Source organism: Cricetulus griseus, chromosome 2 (assembly GCF_003668045.3).
Source record: "Cricetulus griseus strain 17A/GY chromosome 2, alternate assembly CriGri-PICRH-1.0, whole genome shotgun sequence".
Classification (NCBI taxonomy): domain Eukaryota; kingdom Metazoa; phylum Chordata; class Mammalia; order Rodentia; family Cricetidae; genus Cricetulus; species Cricetulus griseus.
The window spans coordinates 224,182,087-224,208,020 of record NC_048595.1 but is presented as its reverse complement, the minus strand read 5'-3'; the positions used below and the strand labels follow the sequence as shown (position 1 = coordinate 224,208,020).

Here is a 25,934-nt window from a genome sequence, read left to right as displayed (position 1 = left end):
TATGTGCCTGTTTCATTTTCAGTAAAATTGAGGTAGGGCTACAATTTTCTCCTCAAGATCACTTTAGGATTAAAAACACTGCCTAGTGCTTGGACATGCTTACCCAGAATTCCTCGACAAAACTGAGAACCACAAATTTTATTGTGCCGTCTTATTTTTTGCTGTTATCCCACATATTTAGTAGTTTGTTCTCATTCCACACCTGCCCCTAAATGACAACTGCAATAACCTCAATCTGTAAGAATTTCTTTTCCCTCTTTAAACCTGTCCCCGAATCCGTTCCAGTGTCGAATTGTCCCGGGAGATAAAGAATGAGCAGAGACAGCCGGGCCTGAGAATCGGTGACTGGGAGGAAAGGACCCGAAGGCGGTGCCCACACCGGGAGTGCCAGCTTCGAGGAAGCCACACCGAGCCCCGCCTTGCCAGGATCGAGTCAACACTCACCAGCCGACCTTTGAACCCCCACGGCCCAAGGTGCAGAGACCGGAAGGAAGTACGGCCCTCCAGGGGACGAGCGGCCAATAAGAAGCGCGAGCCCTCGCGTAGCGGGCGGAAGAGAAGCGGTCCAGTTCCGGAGGCGGCCTCCGCCGCCGCCATCTGTCACCTCACCTTCCTCCCCAGCAGCGCGTTGCTAGTGCCCCGCCCGTGTCCTCGGCGGAGCCCGCTCCTCAGTCTGTCATCGCTCGGCTCCGTTCTCGTCCCTGCCTTCTTCCCGGAATGGATCTGGTCGGAGTGTCAACACCTGAGCCCGGTCCCGCGGCAGCCTGGGGATCCAGTAAGGTGAGCGGTGGTCGCTGCTGAGCGCGGGATGCTCGCTCGTCTCCAGAGCCGGGACCGGCGACTCCGCAAGCTTCCTGCCGGCTTGGCACAGGCAGCCCCGGGGGTCGGGGTTCTGACCCGGCCCATTGTCAGCGAGGAAGGTGTTGCCCTCAGACTACTGCGGTTATCCCAGTTCGGTAATTTCTTGTTTTTAAAATGATAAAGGTAAACATCTCGGCGCGCCTTGCCGCTTGGTAATACTACTAAAGTGGGCAGTAATACTGTCAAATGGATATGAATTTCCACCATCTACCATAGGCGTGGCTTCCCCATACCGCTCGAATGTCAAGCTAAGATTCTTTTCTGTTCACGTCTGATTTCGAGCCTGCTCATTTTCGTATTACATCGGCTAGGATGAAAAGATCTGGGTGTTTCTCATTGCTTAGGATGAGAAGACTGCAGACACCTACTGCGAGCAATCCTGCTTCATTTGGGATTTGCATTCCTCAGCTGTAAGGTCCTGAAGGGGGCCCAGCCTTTTAAACCTCATAATAGTTAGTAGTTGACATATTAATCTTATTGAAGCATACATTTACAGAAAAATAGTTAATTGTTAAGAGTTTGGGTTTTTTTGTTTGTTTGTTTGTTTGTTTGTTTTTTCGAGACAGGCGGTGGCTCAACCCCCAGCTCAACTGTTAAGTTTTTTAAAAGTTGATTTTATAAGTTTATAACCCTGTAGGAAGAGTCAAATATTCTGTTGTAAATGTGGTTACATCTTCATGATATTATACCCATTTGTGTGTGAGACTATGATTTTGTTGATGAGGTCAAGATTAACAGAAATAAAAGGAAAACTGTGGCATCGACAATAAAAATACAGGCCGGTTTAACACCCACAGAGGTTGTAGGAAAAGTTCAGTGAAAACTTTGTACTCTCAGAAATGTTTCACTTCCTAAATCAATAACACTGGATAAATGATGCCATCACCTTCTCATCTAAGTGTATATCACCAGAACTATAAAATCCCATTTTCATTTTTTGACAAACAGTGTGTTCCTGGAGTTTACTAGTAGCTTGTTGGGGACACAGACTACCAAAAAAAACAACATCATGTAACCATTTCCTTTTCTAACCATGGAAAACCAAAGTGAGTGAATATCTGAGGAGGAAGAGACTTGAGAATAGTACTGTTTTATCTTTTTTGTTTGTTATTTGTTTGAAACAGGGTTTCTCTGTGCCTTGGCTGTCCTGGAACTTGCTCTGTAGACCAGGTTGGCCTTGAACTCTTCCCATATTGTCTCCCAAGTTCTGGGATTAAAGGCATGGGCCACTGCCATCCAGCTTTGTTTTACATTTTAGAAAACCACTGATGTTTAGTTTAATAGAAAGTAGTTCATTCTTATATTCATTTGTCATATGTTTCTGGATTGAAATGCATGGGGAAAATCCATCCCACAGATATATAGTTATAGCAAATATAATTGAAGAGGGACAATAGAACACAGTAGAGAGACATAAAATGGAGTTAGCCTCTAAATAACTCTATTAAAGATGCACATTTATATCCTAAATTTGCTACCTTAGAAAATTTTGAAAAGCATGAGTGTGCAAGCATACATTCAATCAGCCAGCAGAATGATGATGTCATAAGTTCTTATGTAGACTCTAAAAACTTGAGTATAGTTGAGAGAATGGGAGAGAAAGTATAGTTGAGAGAAAGACAGAGCATATCTTAGTAATGTTGAGAAAATTTTGACCTCGCCGTTCTTCTGATAGGGCCCCAGTGACCTGCTCTCCCAGGTACCAGTAACAGAATACCACATTGTGGGTGCTATTACAGACAAAAAGTTGTAGGCCATAGCCCAAGAAGGGTAGAGGGGTGCTGTCAAATGAAAGGCAGAAGTGAGGAAGTATGTAGCTCAGATAGGGAGTTGTAGAAATGAGTCTGTGGAACTTCGTGGTCACCACAGAGTCTGAGAAACTGAAAACCCAGAGGAGCTTAAGAAGACATGACAAATCTAATATGGTATCCTGGATGTTATTCTACAGTAGAAAAAAAGGCACTAGGGAAAACTAAGGAAGTAATAATTAAGTATAGACTTATGTCATGATTTGCATGTGGGAATAAGAAGACAACTTTGTGGAGCTGGTTCTCTCCAACTTTGTGTGGGCTCTAGGGATTGAATTCAGGTTCTCATGCTTGTTCTTGTCTATCAGCTGAACCATCCCTGGCCCAGTACCTCTTACCTACTCAGTAAAGAGTTTGATTTACTGTATGTAGACTCACAAGAAATTGACAGCAGACTCTCCAGTATATATCCCTGGTGCCATTTCATAGGAGAAGCCCCTTTCAGCAGGATGAGCCATTCATAGAGTGTTCCTTTTCCCAAAGCTGTCCCTCACAGAGTCCAGAAGAATTTTATGGAAGGATTTTACTAGCCATTTTTAAATGTTTCGATTTGATTTCAAACTATGGGAGTCTGAAATTGTGACTTACTTACCTAACCTGAGGAAGTTGACTCAGTGTGAGGTGGCCCAGTTGAACTAGTTGACAGAGATAGGGTAAGTGTAAGATTCCAAAGGACAAGGTCATTGTGAGTGGGCAGTTCTGTGTGCTGCTTTATCTGTGGTCTGTGTTTTTGACACCAAAGGACAAGGCCTTTGTGAGTGCACACTTCCAGTGTGCTGTTATCTATGTGGTTCGTGTTTTGGAGAATAGAGAAATCACCACCTCAAAGTAACAAAATTACATCTGACATTGTTGACTCTTCTGAGACATTTGTCAGCTAATAGTTTATATTTAATGTCTTTTAGAATCTGATGGCAGGTGACAGTAGACCATGAGCCTCAGAAATAGGCAGGCAATATGGAGGAGATCAATTTCGAGATGCTGAAAGGCAGCTTTGGACTACATTAGGTTATCTTTTCATTGTTTCCTGGGCATGTTTCATTCAATAAGTACTTGAATGTTTTCTATCTGAAGTTCTGTGCTGGGTCCTCAGGTTAAGAGGGTTCTGCCCCTCAAGAGGCTTTAGCTCTGCCCTGGCTGGTGATAAACTTTAGTGATGATTCTGCAATTCAGTTTCTGAGCCTTTAAAATGTAGACAGTATTTCTGGGGTAGTCTACAGCGCCTTTAATCCCAGCACTTGAAAGAACAACCTGGTTGAAAGAAGAACCTGTTCTACACAGAGAGTTTCAGGATAGCCAGAGTTACAAAATAGAGAGACCTGAATGATCATAAGGACATGATGCTCCAAGGTTTGGTTGAGAAGAAGGGTTTTATTATAGAAATAAGGGAAAGTACAGTCAGTGGCATCTGAAAGGGTCAAGACTGAATTGGGCAGTGAGATAAGGTGCTTGGGAGGAGAAGAGAAAGGACAAGAGAATGGAGAGGGCAAACAGACCAAGAGAGAGGCCCAACACCAAGAGAGCTGGTTATATGGAATAAGAAGCTGGGGGAAGGAGAGCCCAGCCCCTGGGCTGGAGAGGTTTAGGGTAGGGGCAGGGTTAGACTACTGGGAGAAGCCAAAGGTACCTAGTGAGGCTTGTCCAGGGTGGCATGATTTAAATCACCTAGATACTTTATATTCTTAGTTAGCTAAGTCAATAGTTAAATATAGGGAAATGTTATCTGTTGGCCTGGGAATGTAGCTCATGCCAGAGTAATTGCTTGGAATGGTGAGACCTTAGATTCAGTCTCCCCCCACTTCAAAAGAAAGGGGCTATTCTATTTACTATTAGTCATTGTCCAAGTGTGGTAAGAATCATGACTGGGAGAAAACAGTTTTCTGCTTTTGGAGGCTGGAACTGATCAGATTGAGAATTTCATTATTTTTATTTCACATGCATTGGTGTTCTATCTGTATGTATGTCTGTATGAAGGTGTCAAATCCCCTGGGACTAGAGTTACAGACAATTGTGAATTGGCATGTGGGTGCTGGGAATTGAACTTGGGTCCTCTGGAAGAGCAGCCATCTCTTCTGCTCCCAGACTAAGCATTTCTGGGTTAAAGAGTAGAAGGCCAACGGAAGCCATGTTATACACATTATAGAGAGAGCCTCAGTCAACCTGCAGGATGTCTCTGTTCTCTCTTGGTGGGCCTTCTATGAGGATGGACCAGCTCTACAGTGGCTAGTGTCAAGTGTGTGCAGGGGGCCCACGTGTGCCTCTCTTGTCTCAGGCTGAGTCCAGACAAAACTTGCTCTGGTTCCTTCAGACATGAAATAGGTGTCATTGTTGATAACCCCCAGGCTCCACCCAGGCAGCCGAACCAAGTCAGTTCTGACTCTCTCCAGTGCTCTGGAGCTTGCATGTGGGTGATTCTTGCTCAGTTGTCTCAGAAACGATGGCATGTATTTTCTTCGCCTCCTCACCTGGTTAGATAGTTGTGTGACTGATAGAGATGTCACTGTTAACCCTAACGTAGACACTCATTAAGGAGTGAGTTCATACTTTATACCAAGGCAGTGAAAGCAAACAAGTAAAATTTACATTTAATGTAAACTAGTAAAATTTACATTTTTGTAAAAACACTGCATTGTGGAAAATGGAATCAAAACAAGGAGTAGATGATGAGTTACATGTTTTAGGAAAATAAGAAATAAATCTAGAATCTGTGTTTCAAGAAAGCTGAGACAGTGGTGTCACTGGAGAAGGCCAGTGGTGAAGAAGAATGATCAAGGAATATTAGTTACTCTTTTGTAATGATACTTTGTCAAGTCTTAATCTCAGACCCTGACGTTTAGAAATACATTTTTTTGTAGCTTGTTCTTGGTTTGCTTTCACATATACTCAGACATCTTAGGGAGGATTGATACTTTATAATAAGCCATGTCTTATACTTAGATTGGAGTTAGGCATAACTTCTGAGTGGGATTTAAATTGTATTAGTTGGTAAAAATTAATTTATTTTTCCTTTCTGGATAGCATTGCTTTGTAGTTCAGGCTTCAGTCTCTTGCTTCAGCCCCCTAAGCACTGGAATTACTGGAGTGAACCATTATGGCTGATTATAATAGTCTACTCCTATAAGAAAATCTACTAAGGAAGCTAAATCATGAGCAGTAAGGTGTTTGATGAGAAGAATTTCCTGAGCTGAGAACTCCTTGCTTGGTGGGTGATGTTGTTTAATAGCCCAGTACTCTTTTCAGCCTTGAGAACAGGCCTGCCAAACAGGCCAGGTGTGTCTGTTTAAGTTTACAGTTAACCACCAATAGAATTTGAGTTGGGGACTGGCCATATGGCACCTGCTTCCACCCTGGCAATCAAATTTCAGTCTAGTCCCTGGGATGCACATGATAGAAGGAAAGAATCAACTCCCACAAGTTGTCCTTTGACCTTTTGCATTGTGCTTGCATACACAAGAGTAAATAAGTAAAATGTATTTTAAAAAAGGTTTCTTCTGAGAGATGCTTCCTTTTAAGATGATTTTGTAAATAGCTAATTATTTGGTCTGGTCATTTTAAGTAGTTTAATTCTCAAAAGATAACCTCGGTTATTTGAGTTTTTAAACCATTATCATAAGGTTTTTTTCTCTTTTGTTTCAATAGTGCCCGTGGGCTACCCCTCAAAACACAGTTTCCTGTTCATTGACCGAAGTGATGAGCGAAGAGTTGGCCAAAGAGCTGCAGTTGGAAGAAGAAGCGGCCGCTTTCCCCGAAGCTGTGTACGTGTCACTGAGCACTTGCTTTAACCAAGCTTTACCATCCGACAGGCACTGTTGTTAGAAATGAGGAGGGATGCATTCCGAAGGCAGTGCACAAGAACAAGCACTGTCCTGACTTCCATTCCTCTCAGCACAGATTGAATGTCCCCTACAGATTTGGACACTTCAAAAAGTACTCAGAAAATTTCAGATTTATAGTATTTTAGATTAGAGTTCTTCAGTCAGGAGTTCTCAGCTGAGTCTATGTAAATCATTCCAAAATCTGAAGACTAAAAAATCCTAAGTACTTTTGGTTCCGAGCAATTCAGAAAAACAGAGTCTGAGTTTGTATGATTTTAGACAAACCTCTGTTTCTGTGGGTTTTATTCCTGTTACTGCAACAGTTGAACTGTTGGGTATAGTTTTCTAGTGTCTGTTGTTTGTCCCTTCATTAGTTTTCTCTCTACTTTGAAAAGTAGAGGAAAAGCATTTTGGGTCTCAGTATGGATTTCCCATAATTCCATAGCTGTTTAAGGTTTCTTTCTCATCTCTCTCAACCCGCTGGGGCTCTCCCAGAGTTGCCATGGGTCTGAAGCTGGCTGAATAAACAGGAGATGGTAAATGGTTTGATAGATTCTCACCTCTTCTTCAGTGTGATTTTAGCACTGCAAAGACGATTTCTACTCTCACGATCAGTAGCTGTTTGCACAACACATCAGGTCTGCTTATATCACCTTATTTTGAATAGTGTTGCTGAAGGACCATTCATTTCTGGAGAAAACATTGACACTTCCAGTGACCTAATGCTGGCTCAGATGCTACAGATGGAATTTGACAGAGAATATGATGCACAACTTAGACGTGAAGAAAAAAAGTTCAATGGTGATAGCAAAGGTACCGTGACCTTATTGTGACATTTCTGTTGGTTGGTGGGAAATGCCTGTTCACACTCCCAAATAAATAATCATCTATTTTTACCTTTTTAGTTTGCATTTCATTTGAAAACTATCGGAAAGTACATCCTTTTGAAGACAGTGACAGCTCTGAAGACGAGGTTGACTGGCAGGACACTCGTGATGACCCCTACAGACCAGGTGCTTTCTGTTTCTGGGGTGCAGTGGGGAGGGCAGAGGAAGATAATTGTTCCAATGAACTTGTTTAGATTTATGCTTAGATTTGATCTCATTTGATAATTCAAGTGTCTCTCTAGACAGTGCTGAGTGCAAGACTTTACTCTTTGCTGTTTTTATATTCTTGGCTTTTCTTAATTGCCTTTAGCAAAGCCAGTACCTACTCCAAAAAAGGGCTTTATTGGAAAAGGAAAAGACATCACCACTAAGCATGATGAAGTGGTCTGTGGAAGAAAGAACACAGCAAGAATGGAAAATGTAAGTTACAGAAAGTATTATCTCTCAATTGAGAGCTTAAGTATATTTTCAAAACGACATTCTAGTCCAGGTATGGTGGAGCATGCCTTTAATCCCAGCACTTGTGATCTACATAGTGAGCTGCAGGCCAGCCAAGGATACTTTGTGAGACCCTCTCTTAAACACAAATGCAAACAAACCAACAGCATCCTGGATACAATACAGTAAATTTCTAAAAGTCTATTTTATCTGTTTCATTTGAGACTCACTCCATAGTTTGGGCTGGCTCAAACTCATGACCCACCTGCCACCTCTGTGCCGGTGTCCCCACACCAGGCTGCAGAGACACTTTAGAGGACGGCATAACTCAGAAACTCAGCCACTAAGAGAATAGACTTCTGTAGAGTAAAACTTATGAGGATGCTTCAAATCTTACTTGATTTGTAAGACTCTACGATAAGAAGTAAAGCTGAGCACAGTGGCATATGCTTGTAATCTAGCACTTGGGAGGTAGCAGAAGAAGATAAGGAATTAAAGGTCATCCTTGGCTACATAGTGATTTCAAGGCTAGCCAGGGCCAAAGTAGACCCTGTCTTTAAAAAAAGTATAAATGAATGAATAAATGAGTTCTTAATCCTTGGTTTTTTGTTGTTGTTGTTGTTGTTGTTTTGTTTTTTTTTTTAAACAAAATAGCATTTCTACAGAACACAGCAATGGTAATGGGACAAGAACTAGAAAGAGAAGAAATTTGTATACTTTTTAGACTTCTTGGCTTTGTGGTACTGGTGCTCAACTGTAGTATCTTGTATAGGCTGGGCAAGCCACTGAGCTCCACTCTCACCCAGCACCACACTTTCAGAACTACTTCTCTAAAATTAAAAATAAGATGCCATTTTAAAAACTGTATTTCTCAGTGGCTGGAGAGATGGCTCAGTGGTTAAGAGCACTTGTTCTTCCAAAGGACCTGAGTTTGATTCCTAGCACCTCCATCGGCTGCTCACAACCACCTGTAAACTTCAGCTCCAGAGATCTGATGCCTGTAGCCTCCATGGGCATTCATATGGCATGTGCATGCAAACCTACACACAATAAGAGTAAATCTTAAAATAAAACTCAAAAGTCTTGGGTGATGGAGAGTTAAGAGTACTGCTGCAGAGGACTGGATTTGTTTCCCAGTATCCACATGGCAACTTACAACCATCCTTAACTCTAGTTCCAGAGGATCTGGTGTTCCTTTTGGCTTCATTGAGCACCAGGCATGTACCTGGTGCATACATATATATATGCCGGTAAAACAAAACAAGCATTCATATACAGCTTTTAAAGGATTTTTGTTGTTGTTGTTGTTATTGTTTTATTAGTGGTGTGTGTGTGTGTTTGTATGTCAGGGGTGAGGGGGGTGGGGAGAGAGAGAGAGAGAGAGAGAGAGAGAGAGAGAGAGAGAGAGAGATAAAGAGAGAGAGAGAGAGGTGTTCAGGTGTCTGTGAGGCCAGAGAAGGTGCTAGATTCCTTGGAGCTGGAGTTAACAGGTTGTTGTGAACCTGTTGACATGTGCTGGGAACTGACTCTGGTCCTCTGGAAGAACAGCAAATGTTCTTAATTGGGAAGCCATTTCTTCAGTCCCTAATAAAGCATTCTCTTTCTTAAATGCTATGGCCAGTAAGAAACATGCATGCAGACCTTAGTGCACAAGTGTTTGTTAAGTGAATATCTTCTTCAGCATGGTTGTGTTGTGTCTTGGGGATGTTTTCAGGGTGGTTGTGTTGTGTCTTGTGGAGATGTTTTGAGGATGGTTGTATTGTGATGTTCTGTGGCTTTGGAATGTGCTGTTCAGCAGAACTTTGCCTGTCTCTGTCTTCTGACATGGTAGCTGTATTTGCTGTTAAGCACTTGGTGCAACTAAGGAACTGAATTGTAATTAACTCAAATTTAAAAATCTACATAGTGGCTAGCAGCTAACTAAATGGACTGTGTATTTCTATAATTGTCATGGAGGTGATTGGTATAGTTTGCTGTAGCAACTTAGTCTTCAAAAATAATTTTGAAATTATATTTATTTGGTAAAGTTCAGAGTAAGCTTTATAATATAACATTGTTCTTTGGCATAAAAACAAGGTACAAAGCAAATGCTGAAGGACATTCACTTTAGATGGGTAAAGTGTTTTCTCTGCATGGAATACACCTCCGGGCTGCAGTTTCTTTGGGTGTTGTTCCTCTTTGTGTCAGGGAGCTGTGCTCCCTGTGGTGCCTGTGGCTTCTATTTCTGCACAAGTTCATCTGTTGAGTAGGAAATCTGCAAGACTGACTGTTTGCAACACCGTTCCCATATGAAAATATTTAACTGCTGATGTTTTTGTCTTTGTCAGTTTGCACCTGGCTTTCAGGTAGGAGATGGAATTGGAATGGATTTAAAACTATCCAATCATGTTTTCAATGCCTTAAAACAACATGCCTACTCGGAAGAGCGTCGAAGTGCCCGTCTCCACGAGAAGAAGGAGCATTCTACTGCTGTAAGCATTCTTAGCGCCTCACTCGCTTTGCAGAAATTCATCTTAGAAACTAATGTCTGAAGGGAAAAGAACAAGACAAAACTTCATGATTTATTTTCCTCCTACCCCTGAAATTAGCTTTTCAAGTCAATACTACTCAAGTGACTTTGCTTTTTGGCATATTTTACTTAACATAATTTAGTTAATCAGTTACTTAAAATCCACATTATGGAGTTTTAAGTTTCTAGAAGCAGCGCTACCAGGCACTTAGGATTTGGCATAGAAGGTGAAGCCACTTTTCTTGTATGACCCCCTCATATGAAAGCATAGCCCAACCTCCAGTAGTGACATCATCTATAGTTGGCTCACCTTCTATTGCACCCCAGGAGCCAGGTGTGAGGCCCAGGTGGCAACCACTGTAGCTGGTGAGCTGGTGGTGTGGCTTCCAACTCACCTGTCAGGCACACACTGGCCATGCTGTCCCCAAAGACTTCAGTGGAAGTAGTACTATTGAGCGTTCAAGCCCTGCCATCATTTACTGAGACCCTTAAGGAACCCAAGGAGCTTAGCAGAAACATTTGGTGGCCCTGGACTTCATGTGCTTCCACAAGTTTTAGAGTGTGTATGAGAACCTTATGAGGTTAACCCTGCTAGTATGTTAGGAAAAGGGGGGAAACCATTCAGGCATGCCTGGGACTAGTCTGTTTATGGAGCTCAAAGTGAACTGAGGTGGCTAATGCCTATTATCTCAGAACTTTGGAGTTGGAGGCTAACATAGGAGTATTCATTGCCATGGGTTTGGGGCTGTCTTGGGCTTCACAGTCATTTCCTGGCCAGCTTAGACAAGTGAGACTTTGCCTTAAAAAAGAAAAAAAGTATAGTTATAGTAGTTGCTAATGCAAAATGTTTGAAAACTTGTTTTGAAAGTATACTATGTGACCTGAGTTAAATCTTATTAAAAAGTTTAGTAGTCCCCACCCCCAAAACAGGGTTTTTCTGTGTAGACCTGGCTGTCCTGGAACTTGTTCTGTAGACTAGGCTGGCCTAGAACTGACAGATCTGCATGCTTCTACCTCCCAAGTGCTGGGACTAAAGGCATGTGCTACTTACCCTGCTGTTTTTTTAGTAATAATCTTTTTAGTAATAATCAAGATGATAGAGAATTTGCAGTTAAGCAAATTGTTATATGGCCCCTTAAGCCATCTGAGTGATAGCATTTGTGAATTAATTAGAATAAAGGTGTTTTTCCCCCTAAAAGATTATGTTTAGTGACAGTGATTTAGAGTATAAACTGTATATTAAGTTGAATGTTGCAGATTTTAAAGATTGATTTTATTTTATGTGTATGGGTGTTTTGTCTGTATGTGTGTCTGTACCATGTGGGTGCCTGGTACCCTTGAATCCCCTGGGACTGGAGTTACAGACAGTTGTGAATTGACATGTGGGTGCTGGGAATTGAACTCACGTCCTCTTGAAGAGCAGCCAGTGCTCTTAACTGCTGAGGCATCTCACCAGCCCAGACATTGCAGATTTTTTTAAAAAAATCTTTTGGGTATTACATTGACATTTATAACTACTTAGATTTAATAGTCTCTAATGTTTTACATTTAAAAAGATAATACCTATTTTGGAAATAACAAAATTACTAGATTCTTTAGAACACTAATCTTTTATATTAATGAAGATAATGTGTACTATTTTAACAAGTGAATTTACTAAATGCTTTAAAAAGCTGAAAGAGGGCTACAGATAGCTCAGCACCCACATCAGGTTGCTGATAACTGCTCCAGGGGATGTTTTGGGCATACACATACACACATAAATTAATAATAATACCAGAGAGCTATTTAGACTTAGTTGGTAAAATAAGATTTTGATTAAACCAGTGTTTGTGTTTTGATGTGTTTTAACTTCCGGTTTATTTTAAAGACATACTGTGGAAGTTATTGCCAAAAAGCCCCCCTTAAAAGCTCAGGAGGTAGGGAACCATTTAAGGATACATAGGGCAAGATGTCATAAGTTTGATGCTGGATCAGGACTTGAAGGGAGAAATTGTTGTATCATAGCCTCAAAGTACTCTGTAGGTATTGTATGAGTTCTACCTTCATAAAAGACAGTAAAGGGACCTGCGTCCCCAGAGGATGGTACCTACCTAGATAAAGAAGATGCTACAGGGGAACCAAGAACGGTCAGGAGTTAGGGAAGGGGAGGGATTTTGTGTATATATTAAATCTAAGGTTTACCATCTATACACACATGCCTGGCATCCCAGTTGTACCACTTACCCCCTGTGTTCGCTGTCCTGATCCATGTTTGCTGTAATCTTGACATATGTCCACACCACAGTCCTGGCAGTAACGTGGGGGCTTGGGAGGAGCACATTGATGCAATAGGAAGGAGACGGAAGGCAATGTCACCCCCTTCATTCCTTTAGTTCCTTCCCATGTTTTGTCTCTGGAGGGAAGCTGTGGTGATACCTCCCATTCAATTTTTATCCTCTGGGGCTAATTGTTTATCTTGGGACAAAATTAGAAGTTATCAGAGGTCAGGGGCAACATTCCAATGGGCAGAAGTATGTCTTATGGCCTCTGAATTTGATAGCAAACATTACTGGAGCCATGGTGCTGCCCAGTAATGTCTCTGTAATCTTATCTACCTGGGAGAAGGGGGAAGAGTGGATGAGTATAAATGTATGGTACTAGCAGGCCTCGAGCTTTGGTTTTCCTTGAAGAGACTGCTTTCCAGACCCACATCATCTTCTACAAAGTGGGGAAACAGATCTAGAAAGCCAGGAGTGCTATGAGAAGGAAGGTGAAGCCCTTGGTGAGAACAGCTGTTCTTTGGGGAGGCTAGTCTCCTGATGCATCAGAGCACCTCCCACTCTGCAGATGGAGACTATGGTGCACTGGAGGAGAGGAAACAGATTTCTCCCAGGAGCTCATTGTGGAGGCAGCTGCTGAGTGTTCATCCTCAGGTGCTTCCAGACCAGGTTATGTGGGCCTGGCCAGAGAGTGAACTGAGCCTGAGTCACTTCCACACAATCTTTGCCTTATGTTCGTCCACATTCAAACACTCCATCTCATGAGCTCCATGCTCTACCATCTTGGGTTTTGTCCTTCACTGGCTGGGTTACTGTGGTGCTGCTGTCAGCACTTAGCATCCCTTTGGGACTATTCCTCAAGAAGCTCTGACCCCTGAGGTTGTCTGCCACAGAAGCAGCGACTGTATGGACGGTCCGGACTTGGGACTGTCACCAAACCCAGCTCTTTGGCCTCATGACATTGGAGCTGAAATCCAGCAGCCTCTGAGGAAAGAACTGTATTGTGACCGTGCTCTTCTAGGAGCCTGATTTCAAAAGAGAATCTTTTATAATGAGCATTTCCACTTACAGTACCTTATCTCTTACAGGAAAAAGCAGTTGATCCTAAGACACGCTTGCTTATGTATAAAATGGTCAACTCTGGAGTGCTGGAGACAATCACTGGCTGTATTAGTACAGGAAAAGAATCTGTTGTTTTTCATGCGTATGGAGGGAGGTAAATGAACAAACAACTTTCTCCTCAGGACTGATGGATTTCATATAATCAAACTTACGCTGCATAGCAAAAAGAGTCGTTATTGTAGAAAATTTAGACATTATTTTTTATTTATTTTGTACTTAAAAGAATTCAAATATGTATTGGTCAAGCCTTTGCCTTTAGTTTTCTTAACCAAAACTGTTTATCTTTACATACACACACATAACACACAAACATATTGAACTGTATTGTTAAGTTCAAAAAACGAAGAGAATAGAAAGTAGCTTTGGGTCTGGGGATGTAGCTCATTGGTAGAGCTCATGCTTAACATACATAGGCCCTGGGTTCAATCCCCAGCACCAAAAAAAAGGGAAGGAGATGTGGGAAGGGTTTGCACTTTTCTACTTTTGACCCGGAACAAATTATACTAAAACCTCACTTGGAAACTGCCCCCCACCTCATAGGATCCTTTTTTTTTTTTTTTTTTTTTTTTGGTTTTTTTTTTTTTTTTTTTGGTTTTTCGAGATAAAGTTTCTCTATGTAGCTTTGGAGCCTGTCCTGGCACTTGCTCTGTAGACCAGGCTGGCTTCGAACTCACAGAGATCTGCCTGCCTCTGCCTCCCGAGTACTGGGACTAAAGGCGTGCACCACCAACGCCTGGCTTCACATCATGGGATTTTTGTGGGACTCAGTGAGATTTTATTTTATAATTCCTTTTATTAATTTTAAGAAACATTTATTTCTTCCTTTATTATTTTGAGTCCAATCTTTCAGAAGTTTGTATGTATTTGTTTATATGATCTTATTGCCCAGTTAACATACCTTTGACTTTTAGATATTAGACTATATTTGTGGACTGCACTATACCTTTTAAAGTTTTATTTTTATTTATGTGTATGCGTATACACTCCAGTGACTGTAATAGGCCAGGAGGCATTGGATTCCCTGGAGCTGGAGTTAAAGGTGGTTGTGAGCTTTGTGACATGCGTGCTAGGAACCAAATTCCAGTCCTGGAACTGGAAGCTCAGCATGTGCTCTTGACCTCAGCCATCTCTCCAGTCCCAGGCCATGCTGTTTTAAATAACATTATGGGAGTACATAGGGAGGTCCTTGAACTTAAATGTGTTTTACAGCTACACCCTTAAGCTAAATTCCTAATGAAATTGCTATGGAAATACTGTATGCCTTGTTTCTCCTTTTTAAATGGTTAGTGGAAGCCTTCACTGAATGGAAAGCTGGGTTTGCTCCCTTTTAAATACTGAGCTGGCTAGTGTATCAGGCCATGTTTGTTGGGATTTCATGGTTTTTTCTCTTTTTTTTTTAAATATGAAATTTTTAATTTAAAGTTAAACAATAGATTTCTTGGGGCCAGAGAGTTGGTTCAGAGGTAAAGTGCTTGCTGTGCTGTACAAGTGTGAGGACTGGAGTTCTCTGTGCTCCTAGGGTAGGATGGAGTGGAGATAGGAGAGTCCTGGAAGCTCACAGGTCAGCTAGTCTGGCTTACACAGAGGCAATGAGACTCTGCCCCAAGATAGAAGGCAAGGACCAACATCCAGGGTTGTCTGCTGACCCTCACTCACACAGACACATACATAAAGGAAAATACATATTTTCTAGTATGTCACCACAACAGTCATATTCTTCATAACAGGAGGAGGTCATGGCACCAAGAACAGTTATGACCAGTGAAAGATAATTATATGACAAAGCATGTAGTTATCTAAGGCCACAAAGCATGTAGGGTAGGAAGAGACATATGGCAAGGTTATTGCCAGATTCATTCAGGGAAGGCATCATGATGAAGTTAGATTTCTGATCACATTTTAAAAGAAGCAAAAACCCAGTGTTGACAGCCAAAAGCTAGTTGAAGAAGTACATAGCACATACATCATCTACAGCAGCTTGTCTACATAGGTATTTCTGTATATGTGTTAGGTTTCTTTAAAGGAACAGAAATGATAACATTCATTATATGCATACACATACAAACACATATATGTGCACACGCACATGTGCACATGAGTAGCTCCCAGGCTGTGGTCTGTTAGCCCCACAATGGATGTCTCTTGATGGAAAGGCCAGGGACCTGGTAGTTGTTCAGTCCAGGAGACTGAATGTCTCAGCTGTCCCAATCTGGTGCTGGAGTCCCTGGAAATTCCTAGAGAGCAGCTGGTCTTCAGTCTGCACTGGAATCATGAAGAAGTAGGTTCTAACACTAGTGACGGGATGCCTCAGCAGGAGGCAGGAGAGTGAGTGCAAGAAGGTCTTCCTTGTCCTTTCTGTGGGCTGCCACCAGGAGGTGTGGTTCAGATTTGGGGTGGATCCTCCCACCTCAAGTGATCTGATCAAGAAAATCTCTCATAGCATATCAGCTGCTTGGGGTTTGATTCCCAATGTTTTCAAGTTGACAACCAAGATTAGTCAGAACTGTGACAGTACTTTCCCCAGGAGAGCTAGGGAGGGAGGAAGTCTGCCTTAGACTTCTAGTAAAGGCTTTAGCTCTGTCTATAATTTTATTACATAATTTCAATTTTATGGTAATCGCCAAATATATATTTTTACCTGACAGTAAATGGTAGAAGTACAGAGTATAGTGCGATCTAAACAGTAGATGTGGTTAAGAAGGGCCTTCAGCTGGGCAAAGGAAGCCAGACAGGTTGCACATAGGTAGTCCCAGCTTCTTAGTTGTTTAGAATCCACTGGAACAACAGCAAGACCCTGTTCTGGGGAGAGAAGGAGCTGGGCATTTGGTATATACCATAATCTCAGACAGGATTTCAAGCTCATCCTCAGCCACACGGCAAGTGTTGCGTAAGCCTGGGCTCCCTGAGTTCCTGTCTCAGAAAATTAGCAGAGGGATATGTAATTTGCCTAAGGTACATGGAGTGTTTTGCTAGGAGAATGATGAGATGTTTAAATTGGACTCTGTATATCTGTGGTTTTATTTTATAGGGTTCTGTTTACTATATGGGAAACATCCAATGACAGGAAGCTCATGCCGAATTTAGCCTGTTCTGTCTAATAACTTATCTGGGTGTTGAGGACATTTCTGTATACAGTCTCCAATCTCTTCTGAAAACCGCCTCATCCACTTGCTAATACTTGAGCAGCTACCATGGGCTGGGTCCTGGTAGCCCCTGTTCTAACACAGTGCACTCCCTATCACCAACCTGCACTCAAGGTTTTAACACATAGACAAATCAGATATGTGCTGTACAGCATTTAAACAGGGAAATGTCATGGATTTGATGAATAGAACAGGGACATCTCCTGAGAGTGAGTGCTCTCCATAGGGGACATGGCTTTGGATTTGACATGGCACAGGAGGAGAAGCGTCATAGAGTTTGCTAAAGTGCTCTGACCTTTTGAGGCTGAATGGAGAAGTAGCCATTAGAGTGTAATACAGAAAGAGGTTGCTGGTTTAATTCTCATTTTGCCCTCCGGAAGCATTTCTTTTCTCTTCAGCTTAGTGTGCCTGGTATAGCGCAGTTTACCTCCTTACTTCCCACTTAGCACCGGAGTCAAACGTCTTGAGTCAGCCCCGCCTCTGCCTCCCTTGCACTCTGGTTGCTTGATCTTCGTGAAGTGTGTGTTCAGAGTACCATGTTCACAATCTCTCATGATACCTCCTGGCTTTCTTTGCAGTCTGCCTCCCTATTGTCTGTCATATCAACCTTCATTTCCTCTCTCTAGCCAAGATTTAACTGCAGTGTTTCAGGTTCCTCAGACAGCTCCTGTCAAATCTGGTTGTCTGCAGTGCCCTTACCTCCAACAGCCTTGTTTGCTTTTCTAGGGCCATTCATATGCTGTTTCTGTTCTCTCCTGCCCTCTGCGTACTCACAGGGCAGGGCCCTTTACTCAAAGATTGCTCTATGTGTTGATTTTGATGAGTTTTGTCCCCAAATCATCCAAGGTCTACATCCAAATAGTAGTTTGTTTTAAGAAGTATGTTTTCCATTTATTGTCAGACTTGATTCTATAGTGATGAAATACAGAACATTACATTGTATATTGATAAAAAGTATCTGACAGTTTATCTGAAAGGATGTTTTATTAAAAGAAACAAAACCAGCTAGGAGCAACAGTATCTATCTGTAGTTCCAGATCCTGGGAAAGCTGTGGCAGGAGGATCACCTGGGTCTAGGAATGCCAGGCCATCCAAGGGAAAATAGCAAGCTCCCCTAAAAACCTAGTGTTTTATTAAGATACAAAACTTGAAGGTTTTTTTTTTTTGTCTTTTGTTTTTTTTTTTTTTTGTTTGTTTGTTTTTTTTAAAGACACGCTTTGAACTTGAGTGGAATGGAGCCTGAGTTGGTCTTACTATGAGCTGGTAACTTACTGACTTTGTTCTTCTTCCCTTCAGCCTAGAGGATGACAAGGAAGATGGTAAAGCTATACCAGCCGAATGTGCCATCAAGGTATTTAAAACAACCCTTAATGAGTTTAAGAATCGTGACAAATACATTAAAGATGATTTCAGGTTTAAAGATCGCTTCAGTAAACTAAATCCACGTAAGATCATCCGCATGTGGGCAGAGAAAGAAATGCACAATCTTACAAGGTAAAGAAAACAGTGGTGTGGCAGGTGACCTTAGGAATTGCCCTTTGTACCAGGACTGCTAGCCAGGACAAGCCCCATGCTATCTTTTAAGCTGATTTAGAGAAATAACAAAAGGCCTTGACTTTCAAGTGCTTCATAAGGCTTTTTATCACAAAACATTCCCATGCTTTGAACCAGAATTCAAACTTTGTGAATGAAGAAGCATTTTCCTCCTTAGTGACATTCAGAGGAAACTAAGGTGTCGTCTTTGTAAACATCCTATCCTATATGAGAGCTCTGACAGTCTTGCTGAGGAATCGCAGTGCATGCAGGGTGCCCACCACCACACCCACCCAGCCTTTACACAATGCTCTTCCACCTGTCAAGTTTCCCTACCACTAGGGGCTGTATCTTACTGGTTTTGTGTTCCCATATCTCCTGGTTAGAATATAGTACCAGCTCAGCACAGGCCCTAGTTAGGTGTTTGCTGAATTATGGCATGTTTTCTCCTTCTGATCTTTGTATTCCTAATCATTTCTTTCTATACAGAATGCAGAAGGCTGGAATTCCTTGTCCAACAGTTGTACTACTTAAGAAGCACATTTTAGTTATGTCTTTCATTGGTCATGATCAAGTTCCAGCCCCTAAACTAAAAGAAGTACAGCTTAGTAGTGAAGAAATGAAAGATGCCTACTATCAGACTCTCCATGTAAGTTGTGCCTTTATAGCTCTAAACACTATCTTATAAATATATTTCTTCCACCTAGGTTAGAGTGTGCCTGTAGTGCTAGCTACTTGGGAGACTTGGACACTTGAGCCCAGCTGTTCAAGGCCAACCTGGGAAACATAGCACAAGAGCCTATCTTACTAATGGTGATAAGTTTTTAAAAATCATGGAATCATACTTTTGAAGGTAGCATAAGAAGGATAAACAGAATTTTTTTAAAAAAGATTTTATTTATTTAATATGTATACAACATTCTGCTTCCATGTATATCTGCACACCAGAAGAGGGCACCAGATCTCATAATGGATGGTTGTGAGCCACCATGTGGTTGCTGGGAATTGAACTCAGGACCTCTGGAAGAGCAGTCAGTGTTCTTAACCTCTGAGCCATCTCTCCAGCCCCAGATAAACAGAATTTTGTGAAGGATTGTTGACATTGAAGTTGTCTTTTAGACCGGCATGATGGAACACACCTGTGCACTTGAGAAGGCAGAGACAAGAGGATAGTCACAAGTTCGAGGCCAGCCTTGTCTATATTAAGCTTCAGTCAAGTAGACTATATATTAAGACACTATTTGAAGCGGCTTGAGTGATTAAGAACAGACTTGCTGCTCTTGCAGAGGACAAGGTTGGGTTCCCTGTACCCATGTCAGACTATTCATAACCACCTATAATTCTAGTCTGAAGGATCTGAAGCATATACAATGCATGCAAGAACTCACACATACACACAAAGTAAGCATAAATAATCTTTAAAAAAAATTAAAGCTGCCTGTAACCCTACAACTTGAACAGCTAAGGCTAAAGGATGGCAAGTTAAGGCCACTTAAACTCCTTAGTGAGACCCTATCTCAACAAAAAGAGTTGTTTTCATGTTGATTTGTTTGTGTTGAGTGGTTTTAGAAAACTTTAAGATATCCATGGAGCAAGAGCAAGCTTCATTCTTAGCCTTACCAACTTAGAATATGAAACCATTTTTCACAGAACTTCTTCAGTCAAGTTTAGCAGATAGAATCCCTTTGTCTGACTCCTTAAAGGTTATGGTACTTTAGCAGTAATGAAAGGGCCTACATGATGGTGGTGTACACCTTTAATCCCAGCACTTACTACTTGGCAGGTGGAGGCAGGCTGATCTCTGAATTCAAGGCCAGCCTGGTCTAGAGTTTCAGAACAGCCAGGGCTACCTAGAGAAACCTAGTCTCAAAAAACAAAAAAGGAAAGAAAAAGAGAAGAAAGGGGCTACAGCTATTATTGTTGGGAAATCAAAGGAAAGCAGATTGATGTCATTATGGCAAAGTGATGATGAGATTAAAGATGGTAGGGAGTGACAATGGCAGGGGTACAGGTGCTGAGTTGAAGAGTCCATGTCAGGAATCTTGACAGTTACTTGTGTTTGGGGACAACAACTAAATTAAGCGTGAAGCCTTCAGCTTAAGAAAATGTCCCGGATGTTGTCATAATTCCTCTGCAGTGTTTTCAGTGAACACTGGAGAAACTTGTGTGTGTGTCACACGGTGTCTCCATGGAGCCTTTGTGTCAAACATTAGCTGATGGGAATCTAAAAATACTATCCAATAATTTGTTAAGATCTAATTAGAGGGGCATGAGTTTATGTAGTGCAGATAGCCTCAGCCTTGGTTTCTTCATAGTGCTTCTGGTTGCTGGTACAACAGCTGCTGGGGGCAGGAAGTGGACTCAAAGCCAGTATACTTCTGTGCAAGCCCTAGACTGAGTTTGCACCCCTAGTATCCCTGTAAAAAGCCTAGTGTATGCCCTAATCCCAGCCCTGAGGAGAAAACAGGGCCTTGCTGGCCAGCTAGTCTAGCTGAAACTGTGAATAGTGAGAGATCTTGTCTCAAGAACTAAGGTGGAGAGCAATAGGAAAAGACACCTGGCATGGGTCTCTGGCTTCCACATGCATGCACAAGTATACCCCACATGTACGTTCATGAACACAAGAGATACTTCACTGCCAAGAGAAGAACAATGAAAAAAAAAAAAAAAAGAAACCTTTTTCTGGATGCTTTGGGCAGTGGGGAGACTGGGGAAGAAATGAGGTGATGAACTTCTGTGATAGACTTCTGTTAGGGGTGGCAAACAAAAGTTTTCAAGTGTAAAGTTAGACTGGAAACCACACGTGCTACACACTGGGAATCTCAGCACTTGGGAGTCTGTGGCAGAAAGTTCATGAGTTCAGGACCATCCTAGGCTATATACCAAGACACTGGCTCACAAACAAGAACATCTCTTCTACCATCACTGGAAGGAAATATTTTTCACTTGGGATTGTGTGGGATTCCATGGAGGTCTTAGTGGGACACTTGTCCTTCTACAGAGGAAGTGGATTGCCTTGGTCCACTGATTAGGCAACAGAGCCATTGGAATCTGAGCCTTGGCCTGATTCTGTTGTCACAGCAAGGAAGCAGGATGGCATACATGAATTATCTGACAGTGTCCTGCTATCCCTCATTCTCCTAAACAGCACTAATACAACAACAGAAATGCAGTCCTATTACATAAAAGAGAGAGGAGATAAGGGTTTGGGTTGAGGCTATGACTCAACTGTAGAATGTGTGTATGTGTCTTTGGGTTCAATCATTAGTGTGACCAAAACAAAAAATAAATAAGAAAGGAAGGAACAAGATTTTTTTGTTGTTGTTTTGTTTTGTTTTGTTTTCCAACAAGGGCTTTTCTTGTGTAGCCTTGGCTGTCCTGAAACTAGTTCTATAGACCAGGTTGGCCTCGAACTCACAGAGATCTGCCCGCCTCTGCCTCCTGAGTGCTGGGACACTTCCCTATCACCCATGAAATGGGTTTTTAACTTGTTTTTCTGGGAAGTATTTGTTGACACATTCATTTTAACTAGTAATTTAATTTATTTAATAGAGATATATTAGAATTGTGTCTTCATTTCCTTCTCACAGTTGATGCAGCAATTATATAATGAGTGTAAACTTGTGCACGCTGACCTCAGCGAGTATAACATGTTGTGGCATGCTGGAAAGGTAAGTAGCACATTTCAGTTAATATTCAGATTACATTTCCTGGTGTAAATTATTGATTGTAAATAAATCTGTCTGTGCTTTATGTTAACTAGGTCTGGTTGATTGATGTCAGTCAGTCTGTAGAACCAACTCATCCTCATGGCCTGGAGTTCTTATTCCGTGACTGTAGGAATGTTTCACAGGTTAGTGTGCAAAGCAATATCTTCTGAAGGATGTAGCAGGTTCAAGAATTTTTCTCACTCCTAAGAGAACCCTATTTGTAGAAATTGAAGGAAGGGATGCCGGCTACCTTCAGGATAAGGAAATACAGGAGAATTTTCAGAACTCACTTATTGGTGGACTTGTGAGGCCATGACTCCCGTGGCCTCAATTTCTAAGAGATTAAGTTTTGGTTTGGCTCCTGCTGTTTAAGGAGTGAGTAGTCTTAATACATTGGTAGTGCGCACACCAAAGCTGGACCGTGGGAAGCTGCATGCTTCCTCCTGTTACTGTTGGGAGGAGGAAGGCCGCCTCCTCAGCAGGACAGTGTCTGTTCTCTACTCACCGTCACTCCAGGGTAGAGTGAAAACATTTGAAATTCACTCCTTAAGCACAAAGTTAGGTCCCATCTGCTTCCCATTTGTTTTGTTTTGTTTTGTGTTTTTGAGACAGGGTTTCTCTGTAGCTTTGGAGCCTGTCCTGGAATTCACTCTCTGGACCAGGCTGGCCTCAAACTCAGAGATCTACTACCTCTGCCTCCCAAGTGCTAGGATTAAAGGTGTGCGCCACCACCCAGCCTGGTTCCTATTTCTAAGGGAAAGGACTTGCTAGCAACAGGTGTAAGTGAAAGAATAACCTGTAGGTAACCTAGGGCCTGCTTAAAAATTGTAATTCATGGGCTTGAGTGAATGCATTACATCTCTCCACCCAGAGAAGTGCCAAAGCCATTGTGCACAGGGCACCATGTTCATAACTGCAGAAGAGGTACCAGGAAGCGGAAGTTACTGAAGACAGACAATACCATGTAGAGCCTGGGCTAGTTAACCTTGAGAGGGAAACCTCAGTGGCTGCAAATGGTGAAGGACTGTAGTGCAGCTTATACGTGCTGGTTTGTGAGATCTTTGCTGGTGTTCTGACTGTTTATGTGCCATTGCTAGTTTTTCCAGAAAGGAGGAGTGAAGGAAGCCCTTAACGAGCGGGAGCTGTTCAATGCTGTTTCTGGCCTGAACATCTCAGCAGACAACGAAGCTGATTTCTTAGCTGAGGTGAGTGGCTGGCACACAGCTTTTTGTCTGCTGCTGCTGGAGAGAGCTGCCCACAGGAGCTCAGCGCTCGTTGGACACTCCTCCAAACCCCGGCTCTTCCTTCTCTCTGCGTGGTTTCTTTTCAGGCACGAAACTTAACCACAAGCACACACACACACACACCAAACACACCTACACATGCACACCCCAAACATGCACATCTTCACAGAGTTCATCATAATTTGGTTAAAATGGGTACCAGCAGGCTGGGTATCGTATATAATCATTTATCCCAGCATTCAGGAGGCAGAAGCAGAAGGAGTGCTATCAGCTTGGCCTACATAGTGTGTTCCATGCCAAGGGTCTAAAAAGAAAAGATGGGCAATAGCACATTCCCAGCTTACTCTTACTACTTCTGTTTGAAGACTGAGGAAGGGACTCAGGAACACCCGGTGTGATACCTGCCCGTAGCAGAACATAGAAAGCTAGAAGTAGCCACATGCAGACATGTGCCTTCATTGTAGTGCCAGAACCACAGGAACAAAGAGGCAGAAAGCCTGGACATATAAAGAACTTCAGGCTATTCAGCCAGAGCTGCATAGTGAGATGATGTCTTTAAAAACATATATATATATATCAATCATAGGTAGGGGTGTGTGTGTGTGAGCAGCTCATTATTCCCAGCATTTTACCCACAAAGCAGAGAGTGGTTTAGTCTGTGTTGGAATTCCCTTGTGTGACTTGAGTTTGGCCAAGCTCTGGGGGAGCCTAAGGCCAGGCAGGAAGTGGCAGAAAGCTAGTAGCTCAGTCAGCTGGTGCTGACACTGTTGAATGGAAGCTTTATACAACGCATAGCAAGATTGGTCAGAGTTTAGTTCCTGGCTTCATAAAGATACTCAGTACTAATCTTGGTAATAAAATCAAGTGAAAAGCAAATAGGTATATTTGCATACATATCACACACATGTGCAAAGGGGGTGGGGAGAGGAAGATGAGGGGTAAGAGAAAGAGAGATTCTAATTTTCAAGACCAGCACATCAGGAAAGGCCAGCAGAGTGTTAGAGGGGGAAGATACCACATCAGTGGGTACAATCTTATAGTGAGAACTTACGAAGGATTTAATGTATTGGTTCTGTAGATAGAAGCTCTGGAAAAAATGAATGAAGACCACGTGCAGAAGAACGGAAGGAAAGCATCCGCGTTTCTGAAAGATGATGGAGGTCCACCTGTGCTGTATGCAGAATAGCGCCAGTGCCTGCTCTCCGCCAACAGCAGTGATCGCCAGCTGCCGGTAGCCAACCAGTGTGGGTGACGTGAAATACCAAAGCAGGAGTGGACAGTGCCGCCCCTGTGCTTCTCACTTGTAACCCACGTGCCAGATATGTGGAATTTTTAACTCGGCATTGAAAGAATAAAATGTCACTACCTCTCATCTCATAAAAAGGATAATATAATTCTTTAACAGGTGTAATGTCTAATTGAAGGAGTTTGGATTTTACACAACTCATGATCTGAAATATCTTGATGAGGATTTTAAACATAGGTAGTATTTCTGAATGTGGGGGAGCTGTGAGGCATTTACAGGGGAGGTTGCTGGCTGCACCGTGCTCCTCTCACCTCCTGCTTTCTGTCGCAACTTTCTGCAAATGTTATCACTCTAATTCAGCCCTTCTCAACTGCTCTTAAATGGGGATTTGTTTCACAATGGACAGTGGAAATAGACATAGGCAATGTACCTTCTAGTGGTACATCACGAAAATGTATGGAATTCTACATTTCCATCTCATATCCAGGAAAATGGCAGCTTTATGAAAGATAGAAGGATTTCTTAACTAACTAAATTTTAAAAATTAACTTTTGGGTTTTCTTCATTTAGGTTAAGTGGTTGGGATGTAATTCATCTACATTTGTAATGAAAATGCAAAATATCTGGAAGGACAGACTATAAGAATCGTATTTAATACATTTTAAGAAGGCAATGAAACTAATTTCAGTTTGCAGTTTCTTAAAATTGTCCACATATTGATTGCTAGTTGTTTTCAGAGAGAGAGTAGAGAGAGCAAAGTAATTGGAGCTGTTAGATAAGTGCAAGACAACGAGTTGTGTGCAGAACAACTCCAAGTAGCAAATTAACCAATCAACCTAGCCATTCGGCCTCTTGTTACCAGTCTTTACACTGGCTAGACTCTACTTTGAAACATCAAGCAGTGTCCTGGAAGCCATTGGTTGCTTGCTCTCGCTTCATTAGCCTCCCTATTACCCCAGGTCCAGGAGTCAGACTGGATCCACTAAACAGCCTAACTCTATCTGGTTATAAAGATTAAAAATGTAATTTATGTTTGAAAGATTTTAACATTATTTTAAAATGTCAAATATGTTCTTTGTAGGACTATTTATTTTTGTTTCTGTTATACTGCTTTTAGTTGCATTTCTGAGGAGTGTGACTTTAGGTGGCTTGTCCCACCTGAGATATTTGCTACTCTGCAAACAAAGATTTAAATGATGACTAATTATTGGCTATACAGAAATTCTAGAGAACTCACTTGAAACAATCATTTAAAACTTTGTTTTCTTTCTTGATATATTCATTTTCAAACCATTGCTTGGAGTGTGCTGTGAATTTGCCTTTCAAGAAATTAAAAATGGGATCATTTTAGAATTGG

General features: G+C 41.9%; 1 protein-coding gene across 2 annotated transcripts; it reads left to right on the top strand.

Moving 5' to 3' along the window:
* Positions 1-559: 559 nt before the first annotated feature.
* Riok3 (RIO kinase 3) lies at positions 560-25,934 on the top strand. Of its 2 annotated transcripts, none has more exons than XM_027404333.1 (13): positions 560-780; positions 6,309-6,424; positions 7,152-7,297; positions 7,390-7,497; positions 7,682-7,791; positions 10,137-10,280; positions 13,668-13,795; positions 18,141-18,338; positions 18,867-19,026; positions 21,968-22,048; positions 22,141-22,230; positions 23,185-23,292; positions 24,410-25,934. In XM_027404333.1, the coding sequence occupies exons 1-13, from the start codon at positions 718-720 to the stop codon at positions 24,515-24,517; spliced, it is 1,560 nt and encodes a 519-aa protein (XP_027260134.1). In that variant the 5' UTR covers positions 560-717; the 3' UTR covers positions 24,518-25,934. The 2 variants fall into 2 exon arrangements, with proteins under 2 accessions (XP_027260134.1, XP_027260135.1); XM_027404334.2 differs by lacking the exon at positions 560-780 and adding an exon at positions 809-956.

What these genes read in the sequence shown, in the direction of transcription:
- Riok3 (XM_027404333.1), top strand. Translation starts at nt 718, where the DNA reads ATGGATCTGGTCGGAGTGTCAACACCTGAGCCCGGTCCCGCGGCAGCC. An exon ending in AGAAGGAGCATTCTACTGCT is followed by an intron (nt 10,281 to 13,667) that starts GTAAGCATTCTT and finishes TATCTCTTACAG; the next exon opens with GAAAAAGCAGTTGATCCTAA. An exon ending in GAAATGCACAATCTTACAAG is followed by an intron (nt 18,339 to 18,866) that starts GTAAAGAAAACA and finishes CTTTCTATACAG; the next exon opens with AATGCAGAAGGCTGGAATTC.